This window comes from Siniperca chuatsi, linkage group LG20, assembly GCF_020085105.1.
Source record: "Siniperca chuatsi isolate FFG_IHB_CAS linkage group LG20, ASM2008510v1, whole genome shotgun sequence".
NCBI lineage: Eukaryota > Metazoa > Chordata > Actinopteri > Centrarchiformes > Sinipercidae > Siniperca > Siniperca chuatsi.
The window spans coordinates 13,834,727-13,854,973 of NC_058061.1; the positions used below are offsets into that span (position 1 = coordinate 13,834,727).

General features: G+C 40.2%; 1 protein-coding gene across 6 annotated transcripts; it reads right to left on the reverse strand.

The window, feature by feature from the left end:
* Positions 1-2,291: 2,291 nt before the first annotated feature.
* Positions 2,292-20,132, reverse strand: LOC122868140 (transient receptor potential cation channel subfamily M member 4-like). Of its 6 annotated transcripts, none has more exons than XM_044179824.1 (29): positions 19,341-19,613; positions 17,842-17,903; positions 17,562-17,739; positions 16,951-17,131; positions 13,444-13,613; positions 12,896-13,073; positions 12,611-12,664; positions 12,335-12,399; positions 11,976-12,209; positions 11,084-11,186; positions 10,876-10,997; positions 10,378-10,677; positions 10,123-10,224; positions 9,836-9,964; positions 9,459-9,588; positions 8,962-9,107; positions 7,489-7,601; positions 7,280-7,396; positions 7,031-7,080; positions 6,657-6,895; positions 6,244-6,359; positions 5,585-5,717; positions 5,314-5,488; positions 4,986-5,151; positions 4,678-4,859; positions 4,208-4,340; positions 4,039-4,111; positions 2,811-2,904; positions 2,292-2,631 (listed from the first exon to the last, which is right to left on the reverse strand). In XM_044179824.1, the coding sequence occupies exons 1-29, from the start codon at positions 19,404-19,406 to the stop codon at positions 2,600-2,602; spliced, it is 3,843 nt and encodes a 1,280-aa protein (XP_044035759.1). In that variant the 5' UTR covers positions 19,407-19,613; the 3' UTR covers positions 2,292-2,599. The 6 variants fall into 6 exon arrangements, 4 of the variants coding, with proteins under 4 accessions (XP_044035759.1, XP_044035761.1, XP_044035760.1 ...); XM_044179826.1 differs by lacking the exon at positions 19,341-19,613 and adding an exon at positions 18,857-19,321; XM_044179825.1 differs by lacking the exon at positions 12,611-12,664 and having other exon boundaries at positions 19,341-19,603.
* Between the last annotated feature and the right edge of the window lie 115 nt (positions 20,133-20,247).

Genomic DNA, 20,247 nt, shown 5'->3' on the forward strand with positions numbered 1-20,247 from the left:
CAGAGTCCCCGGTCTGGATCTTGACCCAGCCCTGCTGAGACACTGTCCACTGCCACCAGACCCAGCACCTCAGCCAAACCGCAGAGGCACAGCAGGCCGAGGCACGAGAGCAATAGCAGCAGCCACCGTATACATCACCATCACCGTACTCCTTTCAGTCCGAGACCAAGAGAGCAGTCCATGCTGAATGATGAGAGAGACTGAGCATAAACAATTGGCAAATAATAAAAAGAGCAACCATTCACACTCTGTGTGACAGACACACTCAACCAACATCAAGGTGACCAAGGAGCTTCCACAGTGGCTGCAGGACAAAACACTGGGGAACGAACACTGGAGACATTATGAAGGGAAGATTTCCACATATTTATATAAGGACATCTGGCCCAGCTGAAGGTTTTTTCTCCCAATATTATAGGTGATTTCAATATTCATGTGAATGTTGAAAATGAGCCTTAGTACTGCATTTATCTCATTATTAGATTCGATTGGCTTTTGTCAGCGTGTACATGAAGCCACTCACTGTTTTAACCACATCCTCGACCTTGTTCTGGTAAATGGCATTGAAATTGAACATTTAATAGTCTTTCCACAGAATCCTTTTTTATTGGACCATTATTTAATAACTTTTGAACTGCTATTACTGGACTACACGCCATTAGGCAAAAACTCCTACTCTAGATGTCTATCTGATATGGCTGTGGCTAGATTCAAGGAAGCGATCCCACCTGCATTTAATTCAATGTTATGTCTCAATATAACAGAGGACTCCTATGCAAATCGCATACTGGATATAATCAATCTGTCTTTATTAACAGGCTATGTACCACAATCCTTTAAAGTAGCTGTAATTAAACCGCTTCTTAAAAAGCCCACTCTTGATCCTGGGGTTTTAGCCAACTATAGACCTACAGTATATCTAACCTTCCCTTTCTTCCTTGAGAGAGCAGTCGCTAATCAGTTGTGTGACTTTCTAAGAGGATTTTCAGTCAGGGTTTAGAGTGCATCATAGCACAGAGATGGTGAAAATTACAAATGACCTTTTAATTGCATCAGACAATGGACTTGTCTCTGTACTTGTCTTGTTAGATCTTAGTGCTGCGTTCGACACCATTGATCATCACACCCTACTACAGAGACTGGAACATATAATTGGCATTAAAGGAGCCGCACTAAGCTGTTTAAATCCTATCTATCAGATCGATCTCAGTTTGTACATGTTAACGGTGAGTTGCCACCATTGAGTCTGGTTCTGTCGAAGGTTTCTGCCTATTGCCACTGTCACCAAATGCTTGCTCATGGTGGGATTTGTTGTCTGTAAATAATATTATAAAGAGTACGGTCTAGACCTGCTCTATAGGAATAGTGCAATGAGATAACTTCTGTTATGAAATGATGATATGAAAATCCGCCTACCAGCAGCACCTGTGACTAACTAACCAGTAACTGATACTAATTAACATGTTATACTGTATCTCTATCTGCCCCCTGTATCTCTCTCTCTCGCTCTCTCCCTCTATATATATATATATATATATATATATATATATATATATATATATATATATATATATATATATATATATATATATAATTTATCACAAATTTATGAATTTAAACACATTTATGATTTAACATTAAAAAAGCAACCATTTAGCCAGAAAGCAACTGAACACTGAAAGTTATATTTCAAAATAACTGAAAATTATTACAATGTGCACTGAATGTAACCTCTGTAAAAAAAATATCATAGCTTCAATACAGTAAAAACAGTAAAACTATAAAAATCTATACAAAAATCTTAAAAACTGAATTGCAGCAGCCAGCTTAAAACTACAGCAATAAAGAAATAATTGTAGTGGCAAATAAAATACAGAAAATATATCATGGTCCTGGTTACTGTTTTAACCAGGACCAAGAGGTATGACCACATCATACCTGTTTTAGCCACTTTACATTGGCTCCCTGTTTGTTTTAGGATTGATTTTAAGATCTACTTTTAAGGCTCTTCATGACCTGGCTCTAGACTATATTTTAGACCTTTTAATCCCTTATGAACCTTCACGTAGTTTGAGATCTTCAGGCAGGGGTCTTCTGTCTGTTCCTGAGTCCAGGTTGAAAACGAAGGGGGACAGAGCTTTTGCCTTCAGGGCCCCGAGGCTCTGGAACAACTTGCCTGAAGAAATGAGGTTGTCTGAGTCAGTGTTTTTGTTTTTGTGTATTTCATTGTGGTATTTTATTTATGTCTCTGTGAAGCACTTTGTACTTTGTTTTGATAAGTGCTCTATAAATAAAGTTTTATTATTATTTATTATTATTATCATGCCACATCATAAATACATACACTTGACTACACTTGAATAAGATCTATTACACACTTAAAATATCAGCTTTTGCATTTACTCAATACTGTAACAAGTAGTTATGGTTTCTATTCATTCACTTTTTTCAGTTCAGAACAAATGAAACTATTTGGAGTCCAATGATGAACATGGCTGGCAAGTCTGGTGGGTGGGTGGCATGGGAGCAGCTAAAGTAAAAGCACTTCATTCTTGTCTTTCACAGCCCCTGAGTGAGTGAAGGCATCACCAAGGCTGAATCAGGCAGAATTGGAAGAAGAGGCAAACGAATCTGTGTAGAAGAAGAGGCAGAATAAGGTAAGTGAGGGGACAAGTTACTTATAAATGACTTGAGGCAAACACTAAAACTAATCAAATGAGCTTAGTTAATACAGCCTGTGACATTCCAACATTTTTGTTGTTTTTGTGAATATACCTGTATGTTCTGATTGTGTAACTGTTTGGATGTACCTCTTAATGTAGGTGGAGGCCGAGGAGGTTTGAAGGTGCTGCCTTGTGCCAAAGTCTCCACAATCCAGCTGAGAGCATTTGAGCAATACTCCATCTGAGAGGGAGGATCAAAAGAGTCAATGCTGTGTATTGACATACAGTAACTCTAAGACACCTGAGAGAAGGATCAGCATTTTGGGAATACCATGCAGTAGGTCAGGGCTATATGTTGACATTTCCTCTTCATTGTACATCTTTGCAATCATATGGTGGAATTTTGTGTTCTTAATGCTACAAGCAGATGAATTTTTAAATAGTTGAGAACGGAAATGAAAATGAGAGTTCTAGTTACTTTGACCAATGAATATCTTTGATCAATAATTTTCATGCAGTCCCATTTGAACATCAACTTAAAGATAGTTAAGCATTTTCGGACATACAAAATTCGCTTTGTGGCAGAGAGTTAGATGAGATGACTGATACCACTCTCATATTTGCCCATTCAATATGAGGCTACCATAGGCAGTCAGTTAGCTTAGCTTAGCTTAGCGTAAAGACTGGAAACAGTGGGAAAGAGCTAGCCTGGCTCTGTCCAATTGTAACAAAGTCCAGCTACCAGCACCTGTAAAGCTTACTAATTAACATGTTATATGTAGTTTTTAAAATCCGTATTAAAAAAAACACAAAATGCCGTTTTACAGACTCTTTCTTGGCTCTGAGCAGTTGCCAGGCAACCAGGGGAGACTCCAAGAAGTTACTGCTCCCAGCCAAGAAATAGTCCGGCACATAACCCTCACTAAAAGAGCAAACTATCGTTTTTACACTTGCTGTTTCCCTGTTTCCCCCTTCCCTCTCATTATGCTAAACTAAGCTAACTGGCTGTATTTACTGTACAGACATGAGAGTGGTATTGATCTTCTCATCTAACTCTCACCAAGAAAGCAAATAAGCGCATTTCCCAAAATGGCAAACTATTCCTTTAACAAATATGTGTGATTTTCCATACATAAACACATATTGGGATATCAATATCAGAACACAGTGTTCTAGTTGTCATGATACATAATCACCCAGCCTTGCAATATGTAAACGGGTGACATTTATTTAACCTTTATATAGGATAGGTTGACTGAGCATACATGCTCTTGTGCTGCAATGCTGTGTATGTATTAAGAATGACAGAAATGCTACAGAATGATAATGAGTGTAAGCTCAGTTAAATGCTTTGAAAAGAGTACTTTAATTTGACCTCATTCTCCAGAGCCCTCAGCCTGTGGTCAAAGTCTCTGCTTTCAGTCAGATGTTTAACCACACCATCCATTCTAAAAACAAAAAAAGGAGACATTCACCTCAGTATGATGGAGGCACAAAATACGTATTTTCACTGCTACTGTGTTGGTGTAGGAAGGTGTGCTCACTTGACAGACATCCGTTTGAGCCTCTCTGAATCACTACTTTTCTGGATCTTGTTCTGGGCAGTCAGGAAGTCCTCCTTCTGAATGGTTTCCCACGTCATTAGTCTGTTAGCTACCTTCCCTCTTAACTGCAATACTAATAGAAAAGGCAATGGTTTTTTAATCATTATTACCATTCAACTCATGACGGTGTTTCCTGAACCAAGCAGGAACCACCACTGCTGAGGTGAAGCCAATGTGGAAGTAAACAATGATCCAGTTCCACAGCTATTAGATGCTGCCATTAGAAGAACTGCATTTAGTGGGGAAAAGGCAGCTACAAATTAAAATATCACATTGATAAAGGTCAGCTAAAAGACACTTGAGACATTTAAGATTTGCACATTTGTTTTTAAACATTTCACTCAGCATTTAATGTGCGGTAGGCAATAACTTTATTACACTGATTAGACTCACTTAAGACAAGTACTGACCAAAGTGGCGGATCTTGATAGAGGGCACCTTGCGGATGTTCCTCTTGATAAAGAGATTGATGTGCGAGAGGATGATAAAAGGAGGAGCCAGGGAAGGACGGAAGTGATACTGAACAATCAGGTTGTAGCGCTGGAACTTCCAGTAGATGTCACTGTTAGCCTGCACTTCAGAGAAGGTGTGGCTGGGTGGACACAAAGAGAGCAGAGTAAAGAGTGTTGTGGTGAACTGAGAATCATTTATAGAGATCAGCATGTCAGTGTAGCCACAGAGAGACAGACTGATGGACACTGATCTCCTTATTCTTTACCTAAACATGGCGATGAGCAGGTTGATGAGCAGGATGTTGGTGACCAGCAGATAAACAACCAGCAGAATTACCACCAGCCAGTTACTATTCAGAGTTCTGCACGGCTCCGCTCCACCCTGAATCAATGTCACATTGTCTGTGCAGGCCATGTCCCACTCCTTCCCCACTGGGATAGACACAAAGATTAAAATATGTCCTGTCTTTTGATATTATCATATAAATCTGCTATCAGGTTATAATAAGAGTGAATTACTGTGGTGAACTTTAAAAAGCTGCAATGGATGTCGAAAAACATCCAGTACAGGCTGCAAAAGATAAACACTTTTACCATCCATCTCCTCCACAGGGATCTGTCCAAAGATGTGCAAGTACGGCCTGTAGAAAACACGGCGAAAGATGCGATCAAGGCGAGGGTCGTATGAGTAAAGCAAAGCCTGATTGGCTACTCCATATGCCATGAGCCACACCATCAGGAAGAAAAGGAAGAAGAAGATATCCTTCATCTGAACAGGAGAAAATTGTTGTCTTTCCATAATTATAATCCCAACATCCTGCTAATTAACATTGGTATAATGTCAACTTAGGGTAATGTTTCTCACCATCTTGCCAACAATGATGATTTTTGGTCCCAGCTGTCTATGAATGGCAAAGATGTGAATGAGACGGAGGGTGAAGACCATGTAGTCCCCACACAGGATATCCCGGCCAAACCCATATGACCACTCGAACATCCTAAAACACAGAGTGAAGCAAATATACTGTGGTAACACCGCCACCCAGAGGTCAACTTGTAAAATAACTGCACTTTAAAAGGTTCTCAACTGGGATTTGGATCTTACTGAGGATGGAAGTGAGGGGTGTGTGCACACTTTGAATTTACAGGACTCGGAACAGGGATACATGAGATGATTTATGGGACAGTTAAGACATCTCTGTAACGTAATCATTTTTTACCATGTTGGTAAAAAATAATTCTGATTCTGATTTGTGTCCAATAAACTGCATTGTATTCTCTGATAATTACTGTAATCAACTCAAAGTACTAGAAACTTAAAACTCAATTAGGTTGAACTGTGCATATGTTCAAGAGCCAAAGCCATTGAGAACAAGAGTCTTAAAACACAAAAATGAAAATAAAAATGGAATTTCATGAATTTTATAATATGAAAACCTCATTGAACAATAATATTGAGGAAGGTTTTGGCATAACCCTGTAGTACTATATACTGTAGATTGTCCCTGTGCATAATTGTTGTACCTGCAGATTACTCCTATGAGGAACAGTGTGATGGCAATGAGGTCACACTTGTTCCACACATCCTGAATATACACTCTGATCCTCTGACGCCAAGTCATCGTCTCCAAAAAGAACGCCTTGGAAAAGAAAACATCAACTTAATAGATCCATAGATGAAACACAGCTATACACAGAACAACATCAGATATAGCCAAATACTGAAAAGCACTTTCAGTGGTGATCTGTGCAGATCACTTTCAAGAACGGGTGAAAATCCTATCAGCATTATATTTTACGTGATGTGATCCATATACTCTATCTGGTGAATGATTGTAAATTACTTATCTATTCAGCATTGAATTTTGTATCTGCTTTTGCAGTGGCTAAATGTGAAGTAGATGCATTAAGCATAAAATTTTATATAAGTAACTCACCTCCCGGAACTCCTCGCACACAATGGTGAATACCCAGAAGTACAGCACACACTCAGAAGTGGCTGGACCAGAGGGCGGCGGGGGCTTGAAGTCCACCAACAGCACATAGGCAAACAGCAGGAGGAAGAGGAAGTACATCAGGACGTTGCCCAAAAATGAGGTGACAGGTGCAAACCAGAACTGACGCCATCTTGACACTATGAACGGACGCTTTGGTGGTCTGCGAGAGTGGGGTATGCCTGTAAGGAAGGTTATTGGACATGGATTAGTAGCTGGTTACAGTCATAACAGCTGCTGAAAATGATTGCTTCTGCAATCAGTTTTGTGCAAGTGACAATACTTTTTCAGGGGTGTAACATTTAAAGAGGACTCACCTTTGATGTTTGCTGTCCAGGGACTGTTTGATCCTTGTGCATCAGCTTCACTGGTACAACAATGACACATTTTTAATGAACCAACACACTAGACATTTATTCTACACTAAATCAATAAAGCAATGTGTTCCATTCAAAACGGTGAAACCAGTGCATCCTATTCACGTACATTAACGTGATAAAAAACATGTCATAAGAACCTCGCCACTTGACAAACCAATGCGCTTTGGAATATTTTTAGAGTTTTACATGTGCTTGATGTCCGAGAAAGAGAAGACGGTGGTGCCATAGAGGCTGTCGCTGTCCCTGCCCAGCCCGTCCTCATTAGGCTTCTCCTCCTCCTCTTGCTGATTGTCCTCCTGTTTCCTGTGAGGTGGAGTATGTTGTAGAGTATCAGTTCTGAAATCTGAATCTTCTGAATGCTAATGACAAAGAAATAATAATAATGTGGATTTTACCTGAAGGAGATGAGGTTGGTGTAGCAGAGGACGGGGCAGAAGAAGGTGAGCAGGAGCTTCCACACCTCTGTGTTCCTCTTCATGTCACCCCACCAGATCTGGGACAACAGAGACTGGAGGAAAAGAGAAATTTAGGCCATTTTCACCAACTGCAAGTCATTTGCTCAATATGAAAAAGGCCTGTGTTGTATGTGTAGTCAGACGCGTCAAGCCCATTCAAGCTGGGGGGGCACGTGCCCCACTGGATTTTTGATATTTTTATTTTATTTTATTACTATTATTTTTTATAATATGTAGTTATGATCAAAGGTCAAAGGTATTCTTCTAATTATGTCATAGATTAGTCATGGTATAGTCATGGTACTGGTTTACTCCAAAAGTTGCAGGATGAAATTGGTTCGCAACAGCAGGTACGCGTGCACACAGCACTCTGTAGCTCATCAAGTGCTGGAGGAGATGTAGACTACAGCTTAACAGCATGTTGCTGAAGTGGTTAGTAGAGCATCAGTCCCTTTTTCAAACGTGTGAAAATGAAATGCCAGAAATGTATTGGAATGAATGAAAATCCTACACTTGGCTATTATTGCTCCCCCCCGATGCTATGTGATGTCAGCACAGTCTCATCTGTACTCATGCTGCTTCCTATGCATTGTGTTTGAAATACAGCTATTACCATGTTGGCAGGTTCCTTTCATCAGCAGCTTTTCATTGTCTATGCTCTCTAAATTAATTTGTATTGTGGCTTTTTATGTGAATTTATGCCCCTTAAAATTTTTTGGGTGAAGCAGACAAAAATTTTTATAGAAAAGTGGCAGCAGTATAGAAGCTAGTATAGAAGTGAGTGAATAAGGGAGAGTCATTTTCAATAACCATAACAGCATTTACCCTAATATAAAGTGGGAGATTACTGAGCTACAAAAACTGATTTAGTGAAGTTTTAAAATAATCCCCCCAAAGTCTTTGAATATACAGTATATTTCAAATTGAAAAAAATTGCGTCACTATTTTCTTTTTCTTTTCTGTTGAAGGACTCCATGCTCTAATTGTGCAACCCCCCTCCCAGCCCCAAAATGTTTTGGCTTGCATGACGCCCCTGTGTGTATATTATATCATTACTAATTGAGTATGTCCAAGTGCTGTTATTTGCAATTATGGTAATAATGTAAATTAAAAGAAGAAAAGACAATTTAAGTTGCACAATACAAGTTAAACATTTGCAGAGCATGTATTCACTATAAATAGTTCAATACAAAGGAAGGATATTGTTTTGCTTTTTCTAACATAAAAAAGGAATTAAGCTTCAGTCTGAAAATCCAGGTAAGCAAGCTTGAGATACAGCAAAAATAGGCCTAAGCATAAATAGAACTGGTTTAACTGCAAATGAAGTCAGTGACTTGGTTCCATTGTTTTCTTTTGTATGTCAGTCACATACAAAAGACAGTCACACAGGTGTGAAAACACCTGTTGACACACCTGTACTCCATCATGGCTGAAGAAAAGTCGTGCGTCGGCGCCCATGCCCATCTGGAGGCAGGTGGTACCACCCCAAACTGGAGATTTCCTAATCAGCAGGGTGAAAGAGCGGCTCTCATTGCTCCGATAGCAAGAGCTGAAGATGTCTGAGAAGAGGGAAAGACCAGTGCAGAAAGAATTTGGTTGGATGGTTACCATTTAGAAAAACAAAAATGAAAGTGACTCTTAAAAAAGATACATGAAAGTAGCATGAAAGTAAAGCTTATTCTGGAAACAAATAATCATCATGCAGTGGTCATGTATGCATTGCTTCATTTGACGCAGAATTTAAATACCCAAAATACACATTACCACTAACAACAGCTAAATCACTCATTTGTTACATAATTTACTGAGTACAACAATTACGATGTGAAATTTACTGTCTGATCATTTCTGCTCATTTTTTATGTTATTGTTTGATTGAACACTAGTGGATAATGTATTCATGGTCTCACCATGTGCCAGGTTCTCAAACCTCTGAGCCAGCTCTTTCATAGACAGTTTGGTCTCAGTCTCAACCTCCAGCTTGGAAAGTTCCCTCAGTATCTTACAGCCACTCAGAGCACTCAGCACCGACTCCCCTGCCTGGGAGAGACAGGAAGGGAAGTCAGGCCGTACAAACTTCTTCATAGCGGGTTCAGTACAGTACTTTGCAATGAAGCTGATGGTCATGAACATTCTTTCACTACGTCAGTCAGCTGGTTCAAAAAATGATATGTGCTACTGCACGGTTCTGAGCCTGACTGCAGCAAGAGCGTAGAGGATTGTCATGTGCTTATCTCAAACAAACTGAACAACAGCAGAACAAATTTTTGCTTTCTGTAAGACTTACCATCTCCCAGAAGAAAGTGGCCATCTCGCTGCGGTTCTGGAGAACGGCCCAGATGAAGAGCGAAGCCCAGGGGAAGAGGCAACGCTTCTCCCGATACAAGCAGTCTCCGCGCAGCAGCTTACTGGCACGCTGGGATGGATGAAAAGAAGCAGGGGAGGGGGTATCAGATTGACTGTGAGAAAGCAACAATGACAGGTGGCACGTCATTCCCTCTTGTCTTCTAAAACCAGTGGTTCATTAGCTTTGATATGATGATGATGTCTAGATATTGGAAAAGTTAAGAGTACCCTAAGAGCTCTCCTCTTGGATGAGATCTGTTCTAAGTCCAAAACATCATAGAAAAATGGCTGGCAGACGTCACCCATTAACAGTTCCAGGACCCCTGCAACCTGAGGAAAAAAGGGGGTAGAGTAACAAATAAAACAAATATGTGTGTTTGTGTGTGTGTGTAAGCACAAGTTTCCTTCACATTGTTCTTGATTGTGCTTGAGAAAAACTAGACCAGAGGCATGGATGTCTCTCTCATCAGATAAAAAACCCACCTCAAAAAGGCTGATCTCTGTCATTGGGCCACTCTGTATGTTCTCTGCTGGCACTTTGGAAGGCAAGTCCTGCAGGTTTGATGGTTTGGGCACAGAGGCTGCAGTTCCTAGCCGCTCCACTAGACAACGCTGAAGTAGCTGGTAAAGCACCGTCCCATCAGCCACCGAGCGAAAGAGGCTTTCCAGCCTGCCATAAGTTAGATAGTCCAGGATGTTGAGGCCATTCTCAGTGAAAAGACGCACAAACTTAGGCTTGTCATTGATCAGGGCATCTGTCATGGAGTCTTCCAAGTCTTCATACTGTTGTGTTGGATGAAGGCGATCATTTATTAGGCAGCTTTCAGAATTATTTTATACCAACAATGCCATTGCACAGCATGGATAAAAGTGTATTATTCGTCGAAAGTGGTACAATACACAACTCATAATGCATCTACTTTAGAGTGGTAGTATTTCTCTGAATGTAACATCTGATGTGATGTCTTTTTTCCCCCTCACCCTCCAGTGGATGTCTCCATTGAAGAGTTCAGTCTTGGCAATGTCAACCCTGTTCCATGTGACTGCTAGCCTCAGCTCTTCATTGTAAGGGCTGGCATCAGCTGACACACGCTGCTTACTAGCTGAAAAACAGAATCACACCACAAACATCAAAACAAAGACGTGTTGCCACCTAAAACGTTTCCTAATTTGAATTAGTTGCATGTACCTCGCACCAACGCTTTGAGCAGGACTGTATCAAAGTCATTTGGGCCCTCCTGCTCTCCATGGTAGATTGTAATAAATTCTCTGTTCTGGTAGATGCTCAGAGCCTTGAGACCCAGAACAAATAGACAGAAGACAAGAAAAAAAGGAAATTTAAATATATGAGCACAATACTTTCTTGATACTGAGAAAGACACTAAACAGCAGACAGATAGTGATGAAGAAAGATTTGGTGACAAAAGGGATTGTCAAATCAAAGATATTGTTAAGCCCGCAGCCTTCCCATGTTGAGTGAGAAGAATGTGTGGCATTTAAAGATTTCATCAGAGAATCTGAAGTTAAGCACCAACAGTAATAACAGACTAGCAAGGACAAGGAGAAAAGATTAAGTAGAGTATGTATCCAGTCAGTCCCTAGTTCAACAGAAAGCAAATCACAACACAATAAATTGAACTTTGGCCACTGATTAGGTTACTGATTGAATAAACATTAGGACACTGATAAACGAATCAATAAGCAGCCACACTCTGTTGATGATGATGGCCATTTTTAAAGCTGCAGCTGTGAGGAGGGTGTGTTGGGAGTGCAGAGAAGCGGAAATGTGGGACCCATCCATTTGGGAGCATACATAATATGCACAGAAAATGTATTGGCAATCTGCCCATGTTATTATGAATTATCCTGTGTGAGTAAAATTGAAATCTTGACCTTATAGCATTAAAAGAAAGCTCAAGGGGTCGCCAAGAACATTTGAAAACCTTGTAAATATCAATATTAAATTTAATGGCAATCTAGCCAGTAGAGTAGCTGCTGAATAGTACATAGTACAACTTCTTCCTGTTCTGCATGTTAAAAACCACACAATAATCCCACATGTCTCTGTCCAAAGCACTTACACGCTCAACTAGTTTGTCTGACTCCGCTTCAGAAGGGAAGTGCTTCTTAACCCGTTCTGCCACTCTGTCTTTCAGATCTACACTGGGACCTGCCTCGCCATCTCCCTCACTGGAAGACTGGACAACCGAGGCTGATGACAGATTCTCCAAGACATCGCTCAAGAAGTCAGCCAAGCCTCCTGAGCCGGCCAGCACCAGCCAGGGCATGGAGGTTTTCAGAGAAAGCTCCACTCTCTGACAGAAATTAGAGACGTTTCTTTATGGAGTGCAAGAGCATAATAAAAAAGTACATTTTAATAATAAAAGTAGCCTAATCAATTCTCAATTCTTGTGACAAACATAAAAAGCAGAGACTGTACCTCTAACATGCTTGCTTCCCCTGATACCAGCATACAAAGGACAGGAATGTCAATGCTGCCGCTGCCTACAAAAATACAAACATTTTTACACAGACATTAGACAGACATTAAGATCACATTTGCAGACTTAGAACAATCAAACTGCATATTTTTTTCTTGTAACGCAAGAGCTTAGAGAGACAGCACATACACAGAAAGAGCACACTGTTACATTTTTGACAAATCTCTGCTTGATTTTACATGTCAGAGAGCCATGTCTCAAAGTCATGCGCTGACCTGCAATGGCTTTCGTCCAGCAGATACCAGAGGATTGTCTTATCATCACATGCACTAATAAAAGATCACCACAAGAGGGACAAATAGCTTGAAATCAGGGTTGAATGTGAACTGTTCATGGTTATAAGAGCATTTTACCGTTTAGACATATCTCTGTTTTCTTTACATTCAGTTTACACAAATAAATACATTTGTATATATACAGAGGAACCAGTTTCTTCAGATTCTTCTATTCTGATTCTACATACAATGCAAAATATTATAGTTCATGATCCCATCTCTCACCCCATATGCCTGTGCGCTGGTGGGAGATGTAGTCCTCCAGTTTGGTCCTGAACCCTGTCTCTCCTCCTCTGCGTCCCACACTCCCGTCGTCCACCAGCAGGAAGGCTTGGTAGTTGTTGTCCAGGCAGCAGGAGTCTCGAGACATGTTCTGGACATAGTACTTAGCAGGAAAACTGCCCTGCAAGAAGAAGAATCCAGGGATATGATATAGTAGGGTTTCTTCAACTAAAGATAAATACCTGCAGTGCATTGGAAGCCTGTGTTTGGTGGATCCTAAAATGCCACTAGTGTGTTTTAATAGGATAAGTGCAAGAACATGGCAATTGAATTAGGAACACAGATTGTGAAGTTGAGGAATAAATACGTTTTCCTCACTTTTAACACTTAAAGATGAAGTAGCTGAACATCTTAGTTATGTAAATCACAAGGTGGGGCTGTTATACAGAACAGATTTCCACCCCTTTAAATTGGGACCCTTTATTTATTATTACAGTAAGACTGTTGCACAATATAATATATTTTTTGGGGGGAGGTGGGGTCTCTACAACCTGTGGGTTGACCAGCTGCTGGTGTTTATGCACCAGGCCCCAGGGAGCGATGCCCAGCGCCACCACCTTGTTGAGGGAGACCGACGAGGCTGCAGCGGCATGGTCCCTCACCGCCTCTCCAACACACCTGCCAACGCCTTCACGCAAGCCTGTTGTCAGGATCCACGCTCCTGGGTAGAACAGACAAAGAAGTAAAGAGGTTGTGGTAACTTCTTGAGAGAAAATGAAATGTCATGACAGAGTTTTAAAGTAAATCACAAAGCCTTATTTCACTAAACCCTTGAGATTGGATGTAAATTAGCTTGATTTAGTATTAATGTAAATATGATTTCACATCTATATTTGAATTTCTAAAAGTATTTGTCATTTACATTCATACTACATCTTGATCATTGCAGTGATTCACACTGTCCATCTACATTTCATCTCCCAAATGTCAACATTTCAATGAGCAAAGAAAAACCTCCCTGTTTTCATCTAGTGACAATGCATTTTTTAGATAACACTTGATAGAGATGCATACGTATCTATTAAAGAAGCAGTTTAAGAAAGTTATAGGTATAAGAAAAGGTGTATACAATACCATAGAAATGCACATGATATGTTTCTATGTATAACAACAACTAATCGCACTTTTGCAGAACAAAAGCAACACAGCTGTTCTCACACTACTGTACTGTATTCTTTACCTTTCCAAACAACCATGTTTGTACTGAGGCCAAGCAGTAGCAACCTGTGTCTATGCGTGCCCCTTGTGTGTGTGAATGTTTTTGCAGGCGTCTTATTATCTTTGCTTTGACCTGGGGCCTCCGGGACAGCCAACAGCGAGTTACAGTGACCTCAGATGACGGGAGATCATTATCGCTGTGTGCCACCTGCTCTTGGCACGGTAGTCAGGAGGAAATGGCCATTGTAGTACCAAATTAGGATCAGACCCCAGGGAGTCATATAGTGTAATGGTACTACATTTTGTAACAGCTGTATTTTTCCTACAGCTGTGTTTTTTTGCTGAATCATTGTTTCACATTATTAGTCAGTTACTTAGAAATATGCATTCATTTTAGAGGGATCTGACTTCATGTAGACTTTTGTAACAGCTGTATTGTTCCTACAAAAATCCCCTTTAGTAGGTTCTGTGTCTTCCAAGAAACTGCTGATTCATTATTTCACATTACTACTTAGAAATATTTATTCATTTTAGAGGGATCTGACTTCATGTAGACCTCCTGTGAAAATTCTTACACAAGCAAAAATATACAAATCTGAAAAGTATGTCTGTTTTAATCTACATTACAAAAGTATCAGGTTTAAATGGTACTTTATTTATGAAAACAAATGCTGATTACGTTGTCTTGACCTTTAATGAATATTTTGAGCTCAAAACATACAACAGGTAGGCAAAATAATATGATCAACTTAAAGAAAAAATAGAAGTAATCTAATCTGATGTGACTTAATCACAGTTGAAAATACTAAAGGTACGTCATATGAGGCTAAAATACCAGTTAGCATGTCAGTCAGCTGTAAATGAGAAGTCTGGATATCAGCACTTTGATGTGTGTGAAAAGTGAACAAAATCAATATAAGGCAACTAACATAGCTTCAAAGAGACCAAAGCATCTGTGCCCAAATTCAGGGTTTCTGCAGAGTTCATCAAGTTAAATTTAAAGGTCCAGTGTGCAACATTTAGCTATTGGCAGAAATGGAATTTAATATTTACAAGTATGTTTTCATTAGTGTATAATCACCTGAAAATAAGAATCGTTGTGTTTTAAATTACCTTTAAATGAGCCATTTTTATCTACATAGGGAGCGGGCCACTGCCAATGAGGCCGCCATGTTGCACTGCCATGTTTCTACAGTAGCCCACAAAAAACAAACCAAACACTGGCTCTAGATAGGGCCTTTCGCGTTTTTTGCGGCCACCATAGTTTCTCCTACAGGCTTGGAAGGAGAGGGTGAGGCGAGTGGTATTCAAATGGTTGCAAACTGCAATTTTACCACTAGATGCTACTAAATCCTACATACTGGACCTTTAAGATTTTTTAGGACCTGTTTCACTGTATGATAAGTAAATATGGTGGAAAACCATTAAGGATAATATGGCCTAGAATTATTTATTAATATGTCATATGTTTCCAGTATTTACCAGCAGTATATAACAATAATTCCTAATGATATAATCAATTATATTACCGCGACCTGGACCTGGATAAGAAAATGGATGGATGAATTAACAATAATTTTTCATTGGTCTTTGCTAAAATTGACACTTGCCCATTATGAGACAATGAGCTTCCTAGCTACTGTTGTCAGCAGTAGTGACAGTGCATGCGATATTGATCTGATGGTGCTGACTGAAACTACACAAAAAAGGATGAAACAGCCTCCTGTGTGCACATTCTACGGTGGCTGACAAGGGCAAAAGCACTGCAACTTCTGAAAACACATGCAAATAGACAAAACAAGCTTCCTTAATTTGATAACACATGCGCTGCAAATACACACAACACAACCAAAAACACACATGCACTGCAAATACACAAAACGACAATGGAAGTGTTTCCAGAGGACACTAAAAAGTGCTGAACACGGCTTGGACACGCTTGTTGTTGCCACGGTTTGTTTTATACAGTCCATGTTTGTGGCTCATGAAGTTACTGAAGTCGGTCCATGTATCAGTCACATTCACGATGTCTGCTACTGCTCTACTCTGCACATGCGCCGAAAAGTGACCGCTACATGCACCTCGCTAGACCTTGCAGAGAGGGAGCTTGAGGAGATTTAGTGTTTATGACAGATATTAACCTAGAAAACGCTATTTATGCACTTGATCACTCCAACGTTCATAACAGGCTAAAATCTGTCTGTCATCACTGATGAACCTGGTTATTATCTCTGATTAACAGTAGTTTTCCAACATTTTTTTAAAAAATTCCTTCAAATTTACCTTCATTTTCAGTTTTAAAACTGTTTTACAAACTTTTTCTTTGAATCTGCATGGTCCCGTGAGGTAAGTGCACGCTGCAGATACGACATAGTGGAGAAACAGTAGCCTACGAAACAAAATAACAGAAAAACAATGAACGGATGATACGGACCGACTTCGTGAGTCACAAACCTTTTTAGTGTCCTCTGGAAACACTTCCGTTGTCATTTTGTGTATTTGCAGCGCATTCGTGTCTTTGCAGCATGTTGTCTAAATGCTGCGCATGTGTTGTCAAAATAATGAAGATGTTTTCTTAATTTGCTTATGTTTTTTCTATTTGCATGTGTTTTCGCCCTTGTCGGCCACTGTAACATTCCACTGTCACAACAACCCCACTTTTAGTTTATGGGTGTATAACGTCTTGTGACATACAAAAATACTGTAGAACTACCATTACTGCCCACAGTAAACGAAAGAACTGTTAACTGGAATGTAAACTATGACCCACCTTTGTAGCAGTGTTTGAAGTGGTGATTTAGTTACTTCAAAGTTACAGTTTGCTTTCATGATATGTTTACCTGTGCTTTGTGAGGCTTTCACCAGTCCCTGCCTGATGACCTCCCGTACCCAAGTTTTCACCTTTGTCCTGCCTTCTCCACCCACTACAGAAACCACCAGGTTGGGCGCAGAAAGACCCCAGTGGGCTGTTATCAGGGTGTAGACCATAGAGGGAGGTGTGTCCCATGACAGACGCAGGAACTGAGATCCCCATGAGAGATAAAAAGGACATTTGATTGTTTAAAATGAGCAAACACATTTCAGAAGTCCTATGACTTAGAAAATTGTGAAGAATTGTGATCATTTTAGTATCAAAACATGTATTAAATTATATTACAAGTGTCTCAGATTTATCATTATAAAGAAAAGGAGCCTCTCAGTACACATAGGTGATCTCACTGTCAGTGCATTGTGTTTGTTTACTCAGGTGCAGCTGTAGGTTAGGAAACGCAAAAGTACTGACTACTACAGCTCTTGGTGTATTTGAATCATTATTTGGCTCACCTTTAGAAGCATTTGTCTTTTTAAAAAAAGTACCAAAACACAGCAGATTTAATCATAAACTCTAACGCTATAGAAATAAAGCATTTAATGAGAGAACATTTATCAGGCGAACAGAAAGGCCACCCACATAGCTATGCCTCTTGCTGGCTCCTGCAAACTCTAGCTCCCCAAAGGCATCAGTCGGATATTCAGAGGAGTGCTGGGCACTGTCCCAGTGGTTGACCATCGCTGTGCTGAAATAGTCACCGAGAGCCACAGAGGCATGGGCATCTCTTGTACCCCCACACTGGCACAGGGCGCCATTACTGAGAGAGGTGAGAGGACAATACATGTGAAAACAAGATCACCCTTTGCTGCATCACCACAGTCAATGGAGAAAGAAATGTGGTCCACAGAGTTCACAGTACCTGAAAGAATCTTCTACAAAGGTGGTGCATACTCTTTTCTTGAAGATTTTGGGGATCCAACGCTGAAAACATTTTCAACAGGTTAATAAACTACATTTATAAACAGGATGTTTCAATTTTAAGAAGTTTAATTCCGACCCTACCCTTGTATGCCCGGAAATCATGTGGCTGTAAGGTGTAGTAAACGGTTCAAATGAGAAATGTTTACTTTGGGTCTGAGAAGTACCTGGTGATACACTGGTGAGATATGCCCTGCCTAGACACCTGAGTGTGACTTCTGTCGTGGTGCTGTAGTTTCAGCTTGAGTTTATAAGTGTGTATGTGTGAGAGAGAGAGAGTGTGTGTGTGTGTGTGTGTGCGATGGGCACGTAGGGTACCTACTGTATGTAGGTATCCACAGTGCATACAGTACACTCTGCAGTACAGCTGCAAACCTACCTATCAAACTAAGGGGCCCCGCTGGACTCTTTTTACAGCTTGAAACTGGACTGGACTCTCTTTACAACTTTAATAATATAAAGAATTAATTTTAATTTAAAGAAATTCATTTCTAAAACACTGTCATATCACTCTCTCTGTGATAATGTAAATACATCTGTCTCACAGGACATTTTGACTGATAAAATCAGAAAAACACAATGGCGCTGTTCCATTTAGAGCCCTAGGACTTGCACGCCTAAACGTAATGAAGCCATTATTAATGTTATTAGTTACACTTGTTCCTGTCAAGTTGAGATATTTTCTCTGTTAACAGAACCAACTTTTACATCGTATTTTATTTTTATCCTTGGGATGTTGATATCACGGTGCTAACGGTTGCTATGTTTGTTACACCTTTAACTTAAAGCTTAAACCTTACAAAGTTATTGAGTGCTAGTTAGCTAGTGAAACGCTGCGCAGTAACGTTAGCTACATGTAATGTTAGGGTAACTGTTCGGTAATAACGGGCGCGCTGTCGTCTGTTTGTACAGTTAGCTAAACGTTAAAGCAACGGTTGTGTTAGGAAATGACTCACCGAAGCCTTTTTTCACGGCCAGCGACAGTAACCGTTAGTGTTGTAAGTTACGTTGGAAATCTGTGGAATGTCTTTTCCAGCAACCAACGTTAGCTTAACTTCCGGCGGTCTGACAACTACACATACAGTGTCAACAAACATGAGCAGAAACTAGCTGGCTTTAACGACAAGTGGGACAAAATGCGAGTCTGTTTATATACACAGCTGCAACGCTACATTGCCTTTGAAAAGACCCTAAACGATGAGTATTAACTATATTACTACACGACCACTTGATACGTGCTGTCCGAAGAAGGCAAATGTTTGTGCATCGCTCGTCATCGTGACTCAGAACCTGAGGGAATAACTGGCGGCCAGAACTTCCATTTCAACTTCCATATTGTAGACTGCTCTTTTATTAATCTTTTGGCAACTGTAATCTTTGCCAAAGCACCGCCATGCTATCACAGCAGGAGCAGAATGATTTAATCTAAAGACTACCCACCTGGTCCTTCTCAGATTTACCGATTTTGTCTTCGTCGCCTCTTCCTTCTCCTCCTGAGTCTTTCATGTTTTCCTTTCTGTTTGACTCAGTGAGAGATATGGGGGAAAAAAGACTTCAGCATTTTCCAGTGAGTAGGCTAAATTACTGGATTGCTGAAATTGAATATTTTATGCCATATCCCCAATGTCTCTCAGCAGTCAGAGAGGAAACCAAGTGCGGAGCAGACAAACCACATAGGTGAGGGTGTGGTTTTACAAAAGGTAAACAATTTGCAAATACCTTCCTCCAAACTTTGAAAATATAGGAGGGGCCAGTCAAAACCACAGACATTTCATACCTGTGGTGTGAGCTGGGCCAATGCTGATTATAATGCTCATGAGTTAATTTCATTACCCCCTCTCTGGGTGAGGAAAATTATTAGATGTGGTGAAGTTGTAAAGACATTTTTTTTGGCCACTGATGACACATACTTTGACACCACTGTAGCAGACAGACAACTGAAGACACACAAGCTTGTGCATTGAGCAATTTGCTGCCATGCCTAAAAATATCACTTGGTGAAGCCTGGATTTCCAGCAGGGCAAGTGGGGCAGATACCTCAGTCAGGCCCACAGCAACAAGGGTAATGACAATGAAAGCCAGAATTAGTTGCATACAGGAACATTTTCAACATAAAATTTTATCAGCATTTGTGGTCGTTCAAGTGAAATGTAAATTCAAAGGACAGAAATATACTGCATTTAATATGTAATCCCTATAAGAAATTTTCTAGGGTGAGAATAATGCTTCAGGACCCCTCTACTCTCTCCTAAAAGGCACTAAAGCTGGTGATCCATGGAAAGTGTCCATGTTAGCAGCATTCAACCTGTAGGAATCCATTTTGCATTTTTCCTTAAGGCCTTAGCAG